The 17219-nt window shown below is 43.7% G+C and overlaps 1 protein-coding gene across 2 annotated transcripts in view; it reads left to right on the top strand.

The window, feature by feature from the left end:
* Positions 1-15424, top strand: part of BAHD1 (bromo adjacent homology domain containing 1) — a 129166-nt gene extending 113742 nt beyond the window's left edge. For both annotated transcript variants that reach the window (XM_075331237.1, XM_075331236.1), the window contains exons 3-7: positions 2736-3112; positions 5129-5288; positions 5748-5824; positions 6422-6513; positions 11227-15424. In XM_075331237.1, coding sequence (XP_075187352.1) covers positions 2736-3112; positions 5129-5288; positions 5748-5824; positions 6422-6513; positions 11227-11416 — 896 coding nt within the window. In that variant the 3' untranslated portion in view covers positions 11417-15424. The remainder of the gene's footprint in view (positions 1-2735; positions 3113-5128; positions 5289-5747; positions 5825-6421; positions 6514-11226) is intronic.
* The last annotated feature ends 1795 nt before the right edge of the window (positions 15425-17219 follow it).

The raw sequence follows: 17219 nt of genomic DNA on the forward strand, positions 1-17219 counted from the left end.
GTATACAGCTCCCCTCCCCCAAGGGTATACAGCTTTCCCTCAAAGGGTATACAGTTCTCTTCCCCCCAAGGGTATACAGCTTTTCTCCCTGGTATATAGCTCCCCTCAAAAGGTATACAGCTGTCCTCCCCCTAAGGGTATACAGCTGTCCTTCCCCCAAAGGGTATCCAGCTCTCCTCCCAAGGGTAAACAGCTCCCTTACCCCCAAGGGTATACAGCTTTCTCTCCAAGGGTATACAGTTCCCCCCCCCCCCCAAGGGTATACAGATCTCTTCCCCCCCAAGGGTATACAGCTCACCTCCCTGGTATACAGCTCTCCCCCCAAGAGTATACAGCTCTCCCCCGGAGTGTGCAATGTACACAACAGGAATTGTCGCTGTGCTTACAGGACCTGTGATGATGTCGCATGAGTGACATATTAGAAATACAGTCAGTAAGGAGGTTTGACAAGGCAGCAGAGTGTACAGTGGCATGTGAAAGTTTGGGCACTCCTGGTTAAAATGACGTATTGTGAACAGTTAAGCAAATTGAAGATGAAATGTTATCTAAATTCAAAGTTAAAGATGACATTTCCTATGTATGTTAGGTAAAAAGGCAAACAAAAAAAGTTCTACGTTTAGGTTTTAAAATTTATAAAAAATTAAAACGGGCCAATGCAAAAGTTTGGGCACCCTTGGAAATTTGTGTGTTCAGATAACTTTGACCAAAGTTTCAAACCTTAATTAGCCTGTTCACCATCATCGTTTGGAAAGGAAGAAAACTTCTCCTGTTTCCTCACCATAAAATTCAGCATCACAAGTATACAAAGGAACATCTAAACAAGACTGAAGCATTTTGGAAACAAAACCTGTGGAGCAATCAGGTTAATGTAGAACTCTTTGGTCACAAAGATCAGAGGTATGTGTGGAGAATAAGGGCACGGAATTTCAGGAAAAGAATATCTCGACAACCATTAAGCATGGAGGCGGATCATCTCATGCTTTGGGGTTGTGTGGCAGCCACTGGCACGGGGAACATTTTACAGGTAGAGGGAAGATTGGATTCAATGAAATTTCAACAAACATAACACCGTCTGTAAAAAAAACTGAAGCTGAAAAGAGGAGAAAACAGGATGGCTTCTGCAAATGGATAATTAGCCTAAATCAACAATAGACAACCTCAAAAGGTGCAAACTGAAGGTTTTACAATGGCCCTCATAGTCCCCTGATTTGAACAACATTGAAAATTTGTGGCTAGACCTCAATAGAGCAGAGCATGCAAGACGAGCCAGGAATCTCACAGAACTGGAAGACATTTCCAAGGAAGAGCAAAGCATGCAAGACGAGCCAGGAATCTCACAGGACTGAAAGACGTCTCCAAGGAAGATCCGTGCATGCAAGATGAGCTGGGAATCTCACAGAACTGGAAGATGTTTCCAAAGAAAAGCAGTGCATGCAAAACGAGCCAGAAATCTCACAGAACTGGAAGACGTTTCCAAGATAGAGCAGTGCATGCAAGACGAGCCAGGAACCTAACAGAACTGGAAGACGTTTCCAAGGAAGAGCAGTGCATGCAAGACGAGCCAGGAATCTCACAGAACTGGAAGGTGTCTCCAAGGAAGATCAGTGCATGCAAGACGAGCTATGAATCTCACAGAACTGGAAGATGTCTCCAAGGAAGAGCAGAGCATGCAAGACGAGCTGGGAATCTCACAGAACTGGAAGATGTTTCCAAGATAGAGCAGTGCATGCAAGACGAGCCAGGAATCCCACAGAACTGGAAGACTTTTCCAAGGAAGAATGAAAATCCTTCAAATAGGAATTTAAAGACTCTTGGCTGCTACAAAAAGTATTTACAAGGTGTGATACTTGCCAAAGAGGGTGCTACTATATACTAACAATGCAGGGTGCCCAAACGTTTGTATCACCCCATTTTCCTTTTTGCTAGTTTAAGAATGTAAAAGGTGAAAACACTTTTTTTTTCCTAAAATACAAAGGAAATGTGTCATCTTCAACTTTATGCCTTTTAGAAGATCCCTTCATCTTCAACTTGTGTAACTGGTCCCAATAATGACCAGGGGTGCCCAAACTTTTACATAACACTGTAAACGCCCATTCAGGATACCGATACAATTTTTATTATAGAGTTAAGAGTATTGCTATTCCCAGAGGCGGACATTTTTAGGATGTAGCAGATTCTGGCTTCTGGCTGCCATGGCATCCAGCTGCATTTGCCAGGGAAATCTAACCTGAGGAATCTGGTAAGCAAAGATGACTTGAGGCTTCTAAAATGCTACCAAATCCTCTTAGTAAAGTACATGGAAGCACAGATTTCATGAAAGAGTGAGATCTCGCGTGAGAAGGTCCTTGGAGGGTGGTGGGATCCCGCGAGAGAAGGTCCTTGGAGGGTGGTGGGATCCCGCGTGAGAAGGTCCTCAGAGGGTGGTGGGATCCCGTGTGAGAAGGTCCTCAGAGGGTGGTGGGATCCCGTGTGAGAAGGTCCTCGGAGGGTGGTGGGATCCCGCATGAGAAGGTCCTCAGAGGGTGGTGGGATCCCGTGTGAGAAGGTCCTCAGAGGGTGGTGGGATCCCGTGTGAGAAGGTCCTCAGAGGGTGGTGGGATCCCGTGTGAGAAGGTCCTCGGAGGGTGTTGGGATCCCGCGTGAGAAGGTCCCCGGAGGGTGGTGGGATTCCGCTTTGCATGCCTAGACCCCTTATTTTTAGTCATCTCATTACATGTTTTTTTCTTTTTTCTTAGATGTATACAAATCCCGGGACCAGCTGAGTTTAACAATCCCCACAGCAGGTCACCCTGTGTCTCCTGCTCACCCACTCTCAGGATGGCCAGTCCCAAGTGTCCCACCCGCTGCCGAGCCTGTCCCCTACCTACAGACACCCAACTCAGAACCTCAGACAATGGCCATGCTGAAAACTGCACGGGAATGCCCGCAGGGCTCCAAACCCCCCAGTGGCTCCAAATCGGGAGTCCGGAACACGTCGGGGTGCGTCCACGCGGCAGACGGCAAGACGAGCAAAGGCCACAGTCACCCCAAGCAGCAGAGGATAAGCAGAAGAAGAGCCACAAATGGCTGGATGCCTCTGGGAACGGCGTGCGAGAAGGCAGTCTATGTTGTGGTACGTACCCGACCTCCATCTTTTTACATAGATGTTCGGTCATAATTAGGGATGATCGAATACCCTAATATTTGCTTCGATGAATAGCCGACGAATACGTTACCCCTATTCGACTATTCGCGAATATTCAATGCCCAATGTACGTCTATGGGAAACTCGAATAATTTCACGTTGGACACACCGGTGACCTGTGGTGACTGAGGAAAAGGCAGAAACAGTACGAACACAGTCTCTCTCTCTCTCAACCTCTCCCTCGACTTTTCTCTCGACCTCTCTCTGTCGACATTCCTCTCTCTCGACATCCCTCTCTCTCAACCTCTCCCTCTCTCTCGACCTCTCTCTGTCGACCTCTCTCTCGACCTTTCTCTCTCTCGACATCCCTCTCTCGACCTCCCTCCCAACCTCCCTACATCTCTCTTTACCTTTCTCTCGACCTCCCTCCATCGACCTCTCTCTCTCGACCTTTCTCTCGACCTCCCTCCCGACCTCTCTCTCTCGACCTTTCTCTTGACCTCCCTCTCGACCTCTCTCTCTCTCAACCTTTCTCTTGACCTCCCTCCCGACCTCTCTCTTGACCTTTCTCTTGACCTCCCTCCCGACCTCACTCTCTCTCAACCTCCCTCCCGACCTCACTCTCTCTCGACCTTTCTCGACCTCCCTCCCGACCTCACTCTCTCTCTCGACCTTTCTCTCGACCTCCCTCCCGACCTCACTCTCTCTCGACCTTTCTCTTGACCTCCCTCCCGACCTCTCTCTCTCTCTCTCGACCTTTCTCTTGACCTCCCTCCCGACCTCACTCTCTCTCAACCTCCCTCCCGACCTCACTCTCTCTCGACCTTTCTCTACCTCCCTCCCGACCTCACTCTCTCTCGACCTCCCTCCCGACCTCACTCACTCTCGACCTTTCTCTCGACCTCCCTCCCGACCTCTCTCTCCTTTCTCTTGACCTCCCTCCCTACCTCTCACTCTCTCTCGACCTTTCCCTCGACCTCCCTCCCGACCTCTCTCTCTCGACCTCCCTCCCGACCTCACTTTCTCTCGACCTCCCTCCCGACCTCACTCTCTCTCGACCTTTCTCTCGACCTCCCTCCCGACCTTTCTCTCGACCTCCCTCCCGACCTTTCTCTCGACCTCTCTCTGTCGACCTTTCTTTCTCTCGACATCCCTCTCTCGACCTCCCTCCCAACCTCTCTACCTCTCTCTTGACCTCCCTCCATCGACCTCTCTCTCTCGACCTCTCTCTCTCGACCTTTCTTTCGACCTCCCTCCCGACCTCACTCACTCTCGACCTTTCTCTCGACCTCCCTCCCTCTCTCGACCTTTTTCTTGACCTCCCTCCCTCTCTCGACCTTTTTCTTGACCTCCCTCCCGACCTCTCACTCTCTCTCGACCTCCCTTCCGACCTCTCTCTCTCGACCTTTCTCTCGACCTCCCTCCCGACCTCACTCTCTCTCTACCTCCCTCCTGACCTCTCTCTCGACCTCCCTCCCGACCTCTCTCTCTCTCTCGACCTTTCTCTCGACCTCCCTCCCGCCCTCTCTCTCTCGACCTTTCTCTCGACCTCTCTCTCTCGACCTCGTGGATTAGGCCGGACCTGGAGGCTGGAAAAAAGGCTCCAGGAAGTCAGCAATGAAACTGAAAGTATCGTAGCGGATGTACTTTTAGTCTTCGGATACCGAATGGTGCGAATAGCCTGTTATCCTTCAGATACCATACATTCGCTCATCCATAGTCATAATATAATGTCATGGCTCTCTTTAGGATCCGATAATTGTTAATGAAACCTTCTAATAAGTAGGGATTGAACCCTTCTGCCTTTTTAGGTCCAGCCATGTTTTTTTAAGATTGAACCATAAATCTCTACTGCCTATTTCTGGTCCTAATGTATGGAGGGGGCTCAGGAGCTGAGCCTGCACCACACACTCGGCATCTTTTTACTCCGATAGCGTATATTCATTCCGGGACTTTCCTACTGACATTTTTACAAATTCAATGCTTCCCCCCCCTCCCCCGTAGAATGAACCCGAGCCTGCTCTCCGAAGGAGTTACCAAGCCGTGGAAAGGAACGGAGAAATCATCCGAGTCCGAGATACTGTCCTTCTGAAATCTGGTCCCAGGAAAAAATCCATGCCGTACGTGGCCAAAATATCTGCTCTCTGGGAAGAGCCCAAAACTGGTACCTAAGACCTTTTTTTTTCTTTGTCTCTTAAAACATAACCATACTATTATTTTTTTTTAATAGATTATATGATAAATAAGAAACTTTGGAATATATCTTATCCAAAAAAATCAACTTTTTTCTTCTCCTGGTCTTTAGTGAATACAGACTTTACCATTACTGAGATAGATGACAGTTGGTGCTCATAACGTTCTATGGAGGAGCTAAATCCAGATCCATAGAATGTTATGAGCACCAACAGTCACTAATGAGAAAATCTGCATACTCGAAGACAAAGATTAGTCCAGGAGGAGAAAGAAAGAATAAAAAATTATAATTTCATGTGTAAAATTTATTTATGAAAAACTAAATAAAATAATGGTTACACTTTAATATCTATATATTATGTATAGCTGTAGATGATTTACTTATGTCACCGGCGCAATATCATGTATATATCCCCTTTTTGTCTGCAAGGTGAGCTGATGATGAGTCTCTTCTGGTACTACCGGCCAGAGCACACTCAGGGAGGACGAAATCCCAGTATGCACCAGGTCAGCGGCAGCTCTTATGTATATAAATATATGAAAATAATGTAGATGTCAGGTTGCATCTCTTTAAAGAGAACCTGTCATCAGTTCAAAAGTGGTCACTATTTTATTTCTACTCTTCTAAATATCCAGTTTCGGTTACTGTAGTTTTTTTTTTTTTATTCACCATACAGTTCCAGAAATATAGGCACATTTTACTTTGTGCTAATCCTTATGGTCTGTACCTAGGGGGCGTGGCAAAAGAGTAGCCCAAAGACACGCCCCTGAGGAACCTTGCAGTCATAAAAATGAACACTAGATAAGGCTCATATCTCTGGAACTGTATAAACAAATAAAATAAAGAATACTCGTGGGGGGGGAGGTGTGGCGCGAATAAAAGAAGAGCAACAATTGGTCACTTATGACCTTTTGACGGATCTTCTTTAACTATATTATTTTTTTATTAAATAAAATACAATTAAAGTAAGATGACCGGCTGTCCCGCTCGCTCCGGCCATCAGCTGTAAGTTGTGGGGAACCTGAATTCTTTCTCCTAAAAGGCTTAGTGACTAATTACTATTGACTCTTCAAGGAAATGTTTTGTTTTTTTACTCTTTTCAGAATGAGATCTTTGCATCCCGTCATCAAGATGAGAACAGTATTGCGTGCATCGAGGAAAAGTGCTACGTCCTGACATTTGCAGAATACTGCAGGTAGGGGGCAGGCTTGCACCGCACACTTCTTCTTGCGTGACCGCTCGGCTTTCTGACTCACTTGTGTATTATATATCATATGAAAGCAAAACTGAAAAGCCAGAAATTGATTTTTTTTCTTAGTAAAAGTGTTGATTAATTGGGAACTAAATGGAGCTATAACGTTAACAGTAGTTATGTAATATGCAAGGACGAATTAACTGGTTAGTGTGATCATGAGATAGGAATATATAGATATAGGAATATCTCTCTCTATATCTATATATACAGTCATATGAAACCTTTTTTCTTTATAACAATTTGGGGTTTTGCTATTTCAGTTTCATATATCTAATAACTGATGGACTGAGTAATATTTCTGGATTGAAATGAGGTTTATTATACTAACAGAAAATGTGCAATCCGCATTTAAACAAAATTTGACCGGTGCAAAAGTATGGGCACCCTTATCAATTCCTTGATTTGAACCCTCCTAACTACTTTTTACTGACTTACTAAAGCGCTAAATTGGTTTTGTAACCTCATTGAGCTTTGAACTTCATAGGTAGGTGTATCCAATCATGAGAAAAGGTATTTAAGGTGGCCACTTGCAAGTTGTTCTCCTATTTGAATCTCCTATGAAGAGTGGCATCATGGGCTCCTCAAAACAACTCTCAAATGATCTGAAAACAAAGATTATTCAACTTAGTTGTTCAGGGGAAGGTACAGAAAGTTGTCTCAGAGATTTAAACTGTCAGATTCCACTGTGAGGAACATAGTAAGGAAATGGAAGAACACAGGTACAGTTCTTGTTACGCGCAGAAGTGGCAGGCCAAGAAAAATATCAGAAAGGCAGAGAAGAAGAATGGTGAGAACAGTCAAGGACAATCCACAGACCACCTCCAAAGACCTGCAGCATCATCTTGCTGCAGATGGTGTCACTGTGCATCGGTCAACAATACAGCGCACGTTGCACAAGGAGGAGCTATATGAGAGAATGATGCGAAAGAAGCCGTTTTTGCAAGCACGCCACAAACAGAGTCGCCTGAGGTATGCAAAAGCACATTTGGACAAGCCAGTTACATTTTGGAAGAAGGTCCTGTGGACTGATGAAACAAAGATTGAGTTGTTGGATCATACAAAAAGGCGTTATGCATGGAGGTAAAAAAACACGGCATTGCAAGAAAAGCACTTGCTACCCACAGTAAAATTTGGTGGAGGTTCCATCATGCTTTGGGGCTGTGTGGCCAATGCCGGCACTGGGAATCTTGTTAAAGTTGAGGGTCGCATGGATTCAACTCAGTATCAGCAGATTCTTGACAATAATATGCAAAAATCAGTGACGAAATTGAAGTTGCGCAGGGGATGGATATTTCAGCAATACAATGATCCAAAACACTGCCCCAAATCTACTCAGGCATTCATGCAGAGGAACAATTACAATGTTCTGGAATGGCCATCCCAGTCCCCAGACCTGAATAGCATTGAACATCTGTGGGATGATGTGAAGCGGCTGTCCATGCTCGGCGACCATCAAACTTAACTGAACTGGAATTGTTTGTAAACAGGAATGGTCAAATCTACCTTCATCCAGGATCCAGGAACTCATTAAAAGCTACAGGAAGTGACTAGAGGCTGTGATTTTTGCAAAAGGAGGATCTACAAAATATTAATGTCACTTATATGTTGAGGTGCCCATACTTTTGCACCGGTCAAATTTTGTTTAAATGCAGATTGCACATTTTCTGTTAGTACAATAAACCTCATTTCAATCCAGAAATATTACTCAGTCCATCAGTTATTAGATATATGACACTGAAATAGCAAAAACCCAAATTGTTATAAAGAAAAAAGGTTAACATTAATAGGGGTGCCCAAACTTTGTCATAGGACTGTATATATAAATATATAAAGCTGAGTGTATGTGTGTGTGTCCGCTAAAGGAATCCGCACCATCACATTTACAATCACGAAATGCACAGACGCCTCATGTGACCCAGGGAACGTCGTCGCAGACTTTGTTTTCACAGGAAAATTTAACCCCGCGCTATACAGTTACTCTCCAAAAAAACATGCCTCCATTAAAGTGAATGGAGCCTGGAACTACAGGCTATTAATAAGAGCTATGATTGGTTGCTATAGGAACAAAGGACATTGCTAGTATAAGAAGCTTCTGTGTAAGGTAATAAGATGTCCGTGGGGAGACGGATAGAGAGAGACAGACAGAGACAGATAGGGAAAGAGATAGACCATGATAGAGACAGAGAGACAGACAGGGAAAGAGACAGACAAAGAGATGGACAAAGACAGACAGGGAAAAAGACAGGAAAAGAGATGGGGAGACAGACCTGGGAAAGAGACAGATGGGGTAAGAAATAGATAGACAAATAAAGAAACAGAGGCAGGCAGACGGGGAAAGAGAAAGGCAGACGGGGAAAGAGACAGGCAGACAGACACAGAGATAGAGACAGATAGACTGATACAAAGATAGACACAGACAGACAAGGAAAGAGACAGACAGCGACACACAGACTGGGAGAGAGACAGAGAGACAGTTACTATCCCGGGCAATGCCGGGTACTACAGCTAGTGTGTGTATATATATATACACACAGACAGACATATACACATATCAAAAAATCTTACTGAAAACAGTGCGTATCTTATTGTCCGAAGGGATGCAGCTTCCTATGATCGAAGAGCGTCCTTCCCGATCTCGGAGACAGCGATGCAGCAGAGCAGTTTGTTTTCTATCTTCCTGCCCGATACTGATCACCCTGATCGGGGCAGGAGAGGAGGATACCAGAACCTGCACAGATGCTGCATGTCCTGAGTAGTTGAAGTACCTTTTAGATCATGTAATCAATCACATGCCTGGCAGGGAACTTCAAAATGTGCTAGTGTATACAGTGTGTGTGTGTGTATGTTAATTTGACTGCAGTGTGTGTTGATGTAGCAGAGCTGTGTATGTGCGTATGCAAACACAGAATTGTGTGTATGTATGTAGGAAAGTTGTGTTTAAGTATAAAAATAGCAACAAAAAGAGGACTGAATATCCTCCAAAAATTAAGTATTCATTACAGCAAAGATGGCCTGCAGTGTGTACATCGCCCAGGCCAAAAAGTAATACTCTACCAGGATATAGCTAAACCCCCACTAAGTGGAGGCATCACAGGTGCAGGAGGAGCAAATCACACACACACCTCCATGGAATGGAGGGGGCGATTTCTGGATGGTAAAACTGCACACTAGTGGCTTACATAGAGCGCGGTTCACACATGCAGATGGCACAGTCACAAGCCCGCAGCCTATTAGGTGACACCCATACTATTAGATCAGGCAGGCTGCCAAGCCGTACTCCATCTGTGCACCATACAGGACTCTAATATGCAAGGCCTAACAGAAAGGGGCCTGGCTGTATCCTGTACAAAAAAATATGAGGTTTTAGTTGGTGTTATAGTCATAAAACAGCTCTATGCAAGCCATCAGTGTGCAGTTAAATCATCCAGCAATCGCCCCCTCCATTCCATGGAGGTGTGTGTGTGATTTGCTCCTCCTGCACCTGTGATGCCTCCACTTAGTGGGGGTTTAGCTCTATCCTGCTAGAGTATTAGTTTTTGACCTGGGCATTGTACAACTGCAGCCCATCTTTGTTGTGTGTAAGTATGTAGCAAAGCTATGTGTGTATTTAACAAAAATGTGTATGTATGTAGCAGAGCTTTGTGTGTGTGCATATAGCAGGGTTGTGTGTGCAGCAGAGCTGTTTATGTAGCAAAACTGTGTGTGAATGGTGCAGAGCTTTGTAAGTGTGCCTATAGCAAGGTTGTGTGTGTATGTAGCAGAGCTGTGTGCTTCTATTTATGTAAGAGATGTGTATATACATGGCAGAGCTTCTATGTGTGTATGTATCAGAGCTGTGTGCTTCTATTTATGAAAGAGTTGTGTATATACACGGCAGAGCTTCTATGTGTGTATGTAGCAGAGCTGTGTGCTTCTATTTATGAAAGAGTTGTGTATATACACGGCAGAGCTTCTATGTGTGTATGTAGCAGAGCTGTGTGCTTCTATTTATGAAAGAGTTGTGTATATACACGGCAGAGCTTCTATGTGTGTATGTATCAGAGCTGTGTGCTTCTATTTATGAAAGAGTTGTGTATATACACGGCAGAGCTTCTATGTGTGTATGTATCAGAGCTGTGTGCTTCTATTTATGAAAGAGTTGTGTATATACACGGCAGAGCTTCTATGTGTGTATGTAGCAGAGCTGTGTGCTTCTATTTATGAAAGAGTTGTGTATATACACGGCAGAGCTTCTATGTGTGTATGTAGCAGAGCTGTGTGCTTCTATTTATGTAAGAGATGTGTAAATACACGGCAGAGCTTGTGTGTGTGTATGTAGCAGAGCTGTGTGCTTCTATTTATGTAAGAGTTGTGTAAATACACGGCAGAGCTTGTGTGTGTGTATGTAGCAGAGCTGTGTGCTTCTATTTATGTAAGAGTTGAGTATATACACGGCAGAGCTGTGTGTGTATGTAGCAGAGCTGTGTGCTTCTATTTATGTAAGAGATGTGTATATACACAGCAGATCTTATTGTGTGTCCCAAAAAAGCAAAAATCAACCGGGGTGTGTAAACTTTTGAGCATAACTGTATATATTGAGAAAAATAAAACATATGAATATACAGTATATTTCCTATAGATGATATGTTACAGTATGTGACTTCTTTATTGCAGATTTTGTGCCTTGGTGAAGCGTCGGAAGGAGGGCTGTCCAAACAGGAAAGCCTTGATCATCCCTCCCTCAGAAGAATATTGCACCCCCATACATCGCAGGGTTGCAGACAGCACCGACCCAGAACTAGTATTCTTGTGCCGGCACGTGTACGATTTCAGACACGGCCGCATCCTGAAGAACCCGCAGTAGTAAAAGCTTCTGAGAGGGAGACATCAACCCTAAAAAGTCGGTGTCCGAATTCAAAACCTTTGCAGCCTAAGACTGCTTCAGACATCTTCCCAGCCGCCGCCGCAATCCCCGAGAAGAGAGGAGAGCTGGGAACTTCTTGTAGTCGCCCTTCGGCTCCGGATTCAGGAATAGACACTGGTTACAGTACTCTGCAGTTGAAAGCACAGCACTTCGTTAGCGATGAGCAGTAAATAAAAAGAAAAAAGAAAAAAAAAAGAAAATGAGACAAAAATTATAACATATAAATATATATATAAATATAATAAAGTATATATATTATATATATATATTGGGGAAGCATAAGCCAGTACATCAGGTCCAGAACCATGGTTGTAAGGTTGTGTAGGGATGTGTTAGTGCATGATTGGACCTCGTTTGGTTCAAATGCCTTAATATGTCACACAGGTCCCTTTCATACCCACACGGTAATACTTCTGGAAGTTCAGGCAGGTTTTTGTTTTCCCCATTTTTTTATTTTTTTTTTTTTTTTGTAAGAACGGACCTCGTTCTTTCTAATTAACTTATTGTGTAGCCCAGATTGCCCGTCATTTCAGGTCGTCAGTCGACAGGACACATATTTTGCTCTTCTCATCAGTTTTATCAAGTACGTTTTGCCCTTTAAATTGGCTATGAGAAAGAGATGAAGTGAATCTAGACATAGTTGTTTCTTGCAGACAAGCCTAACTCCTCACTGTATCGATGTAGTAAGTAGTTGTGTAACGTCCCCAAGGTAACGTAAAGAGCATCTGTCAGCAGGTAACGAATGAGTCCATGTTAGCTTACATTACAATCGGGTATAAGCGTCAAATCACAGTCATGTCCACCCGTGGTCAACAGAAAGGATGTCCAGATAGAGGACCTGTCAATAGTTGACAGTTGTGGCTCCTATTTTATTCCCGTTGCTCCCCTGAGTATTCCATTTTTTGTTTCTTTAAAATCCTCCATACCGTTTCAGAGATATAGACTTTTATTTTTATAATCTGTTCCTTGGGGGTGTGTCTCAGTATCCTCAGGGGCGTGTCTTTAGACTGTTCTGCATAATTACCCAATGAGCAATTCTTTATTGTAAAAAAGAAAAACGTCAAAATTAGCGTGGAAACACTGAAAAAAAAAACTAGACATAAAAATGGCCCTTTTTCCGCTTTCATAGTGTCTTCTTAGTGGAAAAATGTCTGGAGAATAGACCTATTACTTTACAACTTCTTGAAAGCCTGAAAACATACAAACAGCAAGTATTTTTTGTGTAAAAAATGAGCATTTTCATTCATTTTTTTTATTTTTTTTGCGGTTTTCTGTGCAAAAAACAGCGGTAAAAGATGCAGTGTGAACAAACCCCTTACTATGCAGCATTTTATAGAAAACCTTTTTAGTCAGGAACGCAAGAAGAGTCAAAGGACGGCCCCTGTCTGGGTAAACCGGGCTGGGCAGGGAGAACCGGGAGAGGTCTATCGCCATTACTTGCCTCCACTTCTCCCAAAAACCTGTTTCCTCTGAAATGTTGCCCATGTGTCAGGCACCATGAACCTTTAAATAGGTTTCCCTTTAAATAGGACATCTTATTGTGAAGACTACTCCACTTTATATCTATATATCATAGTGGGTCATATGGATATAAAAAAAGGGGGAACAAATGACAAAGCACCTTTTAAAAAAACTTCTTCCCAAAGTACAGGATATTTTTTATATTATCATTCTTAAAACCTGATTTAGTGACAGATGCTCTTTAATATGTTTGGCTTTTTCCCTCCCTGATAATCAAAATCTACAATTTTAAGGTTACATTTTATAGAAGAAAGTGGTCAGGTTATTTTTGTTTTAGTTGGTACTTCCCTGAGAATTTTGTTTTTTTCTATTTCAAAATCTGCTATACAGTGCTAGCCAAAAGTATTGGCACCCCTGCAATTCTGTCAGAGAATGCTCAGTTTCTTCCTGAAAATGATTGCAATCACAAATTCTTTGGTATTATTATCTTCATTTAATTTGTCTTCAATGGAAAAAAAAAAAATTGTCATAAAGCCAAATTGGATATAATTCCACACCAAACATAAAAAAGGGGGTGGACAAAAGTATTGTCACTGTTTGAAAAATCCTGTGATGCTTCTGTAATTTGTGTAATAACAGCCCCTGTAACTTACCTGTGGCACCTAACAGGTGCTGGCAATAATAAATCACACTTGCAGCAGGTGACATGGAGTAAAGTTGACTCCACCTCTGTCCTGTGTCCTTGTGTGCACCACATTGAGCATGGAGAAAAGAAAGAAGACCAAAGAACTGTCTGAGGACCTGAGACTCCAAATTGTGAGGAAGCATGAGCAATCTCAAGGCTACAAGTCCATCTCCAAAGACCTGAAAGTTCCTGTGTCTACGGTGCGCAGTGTCATCAAGAAGTGTAAAGCCCATGGCACTGTGGCTAACCTCCCTAGACGTGGAAAAAAAAGAAAAATTGACGAGAGATTTCAACGCAAGATTGTGCGGATGGTGGATAAAGAACCTCGACTAACATCCAAACAAGTTCAAGCTGCCCTGCAGTCCAAGGGTACAACAGTGTCACCCGTACTATCCGTCGGCGTCTGAATGAAAAGGGACTGTATGGTAGGATACCCTGGAAGACCCCACTTCTTACCCCGAGACATAAAAAAGCCAGGCTGGAGTTTGCTAAATCTTACATGAGAAAGCCTAAAACGTTTTGGAAGAATGTTCTCTGGTCAGATGAGTCAAAAGTAGAGCTTTTTGGGAAAAGCCATCAACATAGAGTTTACAGGGAAAAAAAAGAGGCATTCAAAGTAAAGAACACGGTCCCAACAGTCAAACATGGCGGAGGTTCCCTGATGTTTTGGGGTTGCTTTGCTGCCTCTGGCACTGGACTGCTTGAACGTGTGCATGGCATTATGAAGTCTGAAGACTACCAACAAATTTTGCAGCATAATGTAGGGCCCAGTGTGAGAAAGCTGGGTCTTCCTCAGAGGTCATGGGTCTTCCAGCAGGACAATGACCCAAAACACACTTCAAAAAGCACTAGAAAATGGTTTGAGAGAAAGCACTGGAGACTACTAAAGTGGCCAGCAATGAGTCCAGACCTGAACCCCATAGAACACCTGTGGAGAGATCTCACAATGGCAGTTTGGAGAAGGCCCCAATCTCAGGGACCTGGAGCAGTTTGCCAAAGAAGAATGGTCCAAAATTCCAGCAGAGCATTGTAAGAAACTCATTGATGGTTACCGGAAGCGGTTGTTCGCAGTGATTTTGGCTAAATGTTGTGCAACCAAGTATTAGGGCGGCTTTGCACATTGCAACATCGCACGTGCGATGTCGGTGGGGGTCAAATCGAAAGTGACGCACATTCAGCGTCACTTTCGACATCGTAGTGTGTAAATCCTAGATGATAGGATTATCGAGCGCAAAAGCATTGTTATCGTATCATCGGTGCAGGCTCCGACTTTTTCAAAATTACGCTGCCGCGACAGGTACGATGTTGTTCCTCGTTCCTGCGGTAGCACACATCGCTGTGCATGAAGCCGCAGGAGCGAGGAACATCTCCTTACCTGCTGCCGGCGGCTATACGGAAGGAAGAAGGTGGGCGGGATGTTTACATCCTGCTCATCTCCGCCCCTCCGCTTTGATTGGCCGTCTGCCGTGTGACGTCGCTCTGACGTTGTACGACCCGCCCCCTTAGGAAGGAGGCGGGACGCCGGCCAGAGCAACGGTCACAGGACAGGTGAGTGCATGTGAAGCTGCTGTAGCGATAATGTTCGCTACTCCAGGAATCACAAGATATCGCTGCTGCGACGGGGACTATCGCGTGCGACGTCGCAGCATCGGCTTGCGATGTTGCAATGTGCAAAGCCTGCCTTAGGCTAAGGGTGCCAATACTTTTGTCTGGCCCATTTTTGGAGTTTTGTGTGAAATGATCAATGATTTGATTTTTGTTTCATTCTCTTTTGTGTTTTTTCATTGCAAGCAAAATAAATGAAGATAATAATACCAAAGAATTTGTGATTGCAATCATTTTCAAGAAGAAACTGAGTATTATCTGACAGAATTGCAGGGGTGCCAATACTTTTGGCCAGCACTGTATGGTTCCAGAGATATGGGTCTTTTTATTTCAGAGCAGCTTAAGACACGCCCCTGAGGATCCCGTGAGCCACGCCCCTTTAGAAAATTAGCACTAAATGAAAAGGCTTATATCTCCGAAACCGAATGATGGATTTTAAAAGCGAAAAAAACCAAAATACTCAGGAGAGCAACAAGAATAAAAATAAGACAAAAAGTGTCCACTCTTTACCTGGTGACAAATCTGCTTTAAATGCCGTTTCCACACAAAAAAAGTCACATTCTATGAAACTGCTACCCAATTGCTTAATATATTTGCCATTTGCCTTATGTGTATACAATCTAGATACACTTTTCATTATCAGAAGTCCAGATGTTGAATTTTGGTAGTGAAAAATAATAACACTTTAAAACAAAAGAAAAAAAAACACTTAAAAAATTACAAAAAAAAAAATCAACCAAAGGACATTTGTACCAGAAAACATTAAATGGAACCTGAATAACCAGTAAATGATCTCTGTAGCTTGCACTAATCCATTGACTAAATTATCATAGATCTGATTCTGTAATCACTGAATTAAATTACAATTCTGCATTTCCAGTTTTATTGCCCTAATTATGAACATGAAAACCCAGGCTCTGAAAAATAAAATTAAGGAGGGGGGTGGGGTGCGATCGGATACTTTATTAATGAAACCAAAGAGGTGTTCTTCCATTATAGAGAATTACAGCTGACCGGACATTTGGAATAAATGTATAGGATCTAGAGACTTTATTTTTTTTAATTTTCCAATGTCTGTTCTAGTTTGTCACCTATCATATGGGTATTTGTACTAAAAAGGGGAACCCATCCAATATTTGTACTAAAAAGGGGAACCGATCCAATAGAATAATTGGCATCTAATCTGTGGGTGGCCATAGACATCATGATCTCTGATTTACCCAAAAACTTGCATGCTAGCTCAATAGAAATGCCTAGAGAGAGGAATAGGTGGGGAAAAGACAACCTGGTTGTCCACGTTCGTAGACCTAGAGCAAGGCCTCATTGACGTTTGGTACTGAGGGCCAGCTTGGGCAACCCTTGTATTTCTTTTTCCAGCCCTTGGCTTCTGGGGCTTGGCATGGATTGAGACCAGACTTTCTTTTCTCCTAAAGGGGTGTTTCAGTCTGCATAAATTATCACTTCTTTACTGCGTAGGTGAGATTTGTTAAATCATGTAGGTTCCATCTCTGAGATCTCCACCGCTTGACCAGAAGAAGTTGATTGTAGTGGATCTGAGATCTCCACCGCTTGACCAGAAGGAGTTGATTGGAGTGGCTGGTAGTATATGTGTCCTGCTGCTCTATTTAAAGTTTACAACATAGACAAAGATCAGTACTATAGGCTTAGAAGAACCCTTCCTTGCTGTGGTCTTGTGGACATAGAGTAACCAGGGAAGAACGGGATGTAAGGCTCCTGTTTTGGCCATCATGGAGGATTACCAGAGGTGGGACACACGTCTCCAGGTCTGGTGATCAGTGGGGGTTCAAATGGTGGGACACAGACACAGGTCTTATCAGTGCAAGGGTCTCAGCAGTGGGACATAGGTCTCATTGTAGTGAAGAGTGGGGGTCTGAGTGGTGGGACATAGGCCTTCTGGTCTGGTGATCAGTTGGATTCCTATGGGTAGGACACAACTTTCCTGTTCTAGTGATCAGTAGGGGTTTCAGCAGA

The sequence above is a fragment of the Anomaloglossus baeobatrachus genome, chromosome 12, assembly GCF_048569485.1.
Source record: "Anomaloglossus baeobatrachus isolate aAnoBae1 chromosome 12, aAnoBae1.hap1, whole genome shotgun sequence".
NCBI classification, from domain to species: domain Eukaryota; kingdom Metazoa; phylum Chordata; class Amphibia; order Anura; family Aromobatidae; genus Anomaloglossus; species Anomaloglossus baeobatrachus.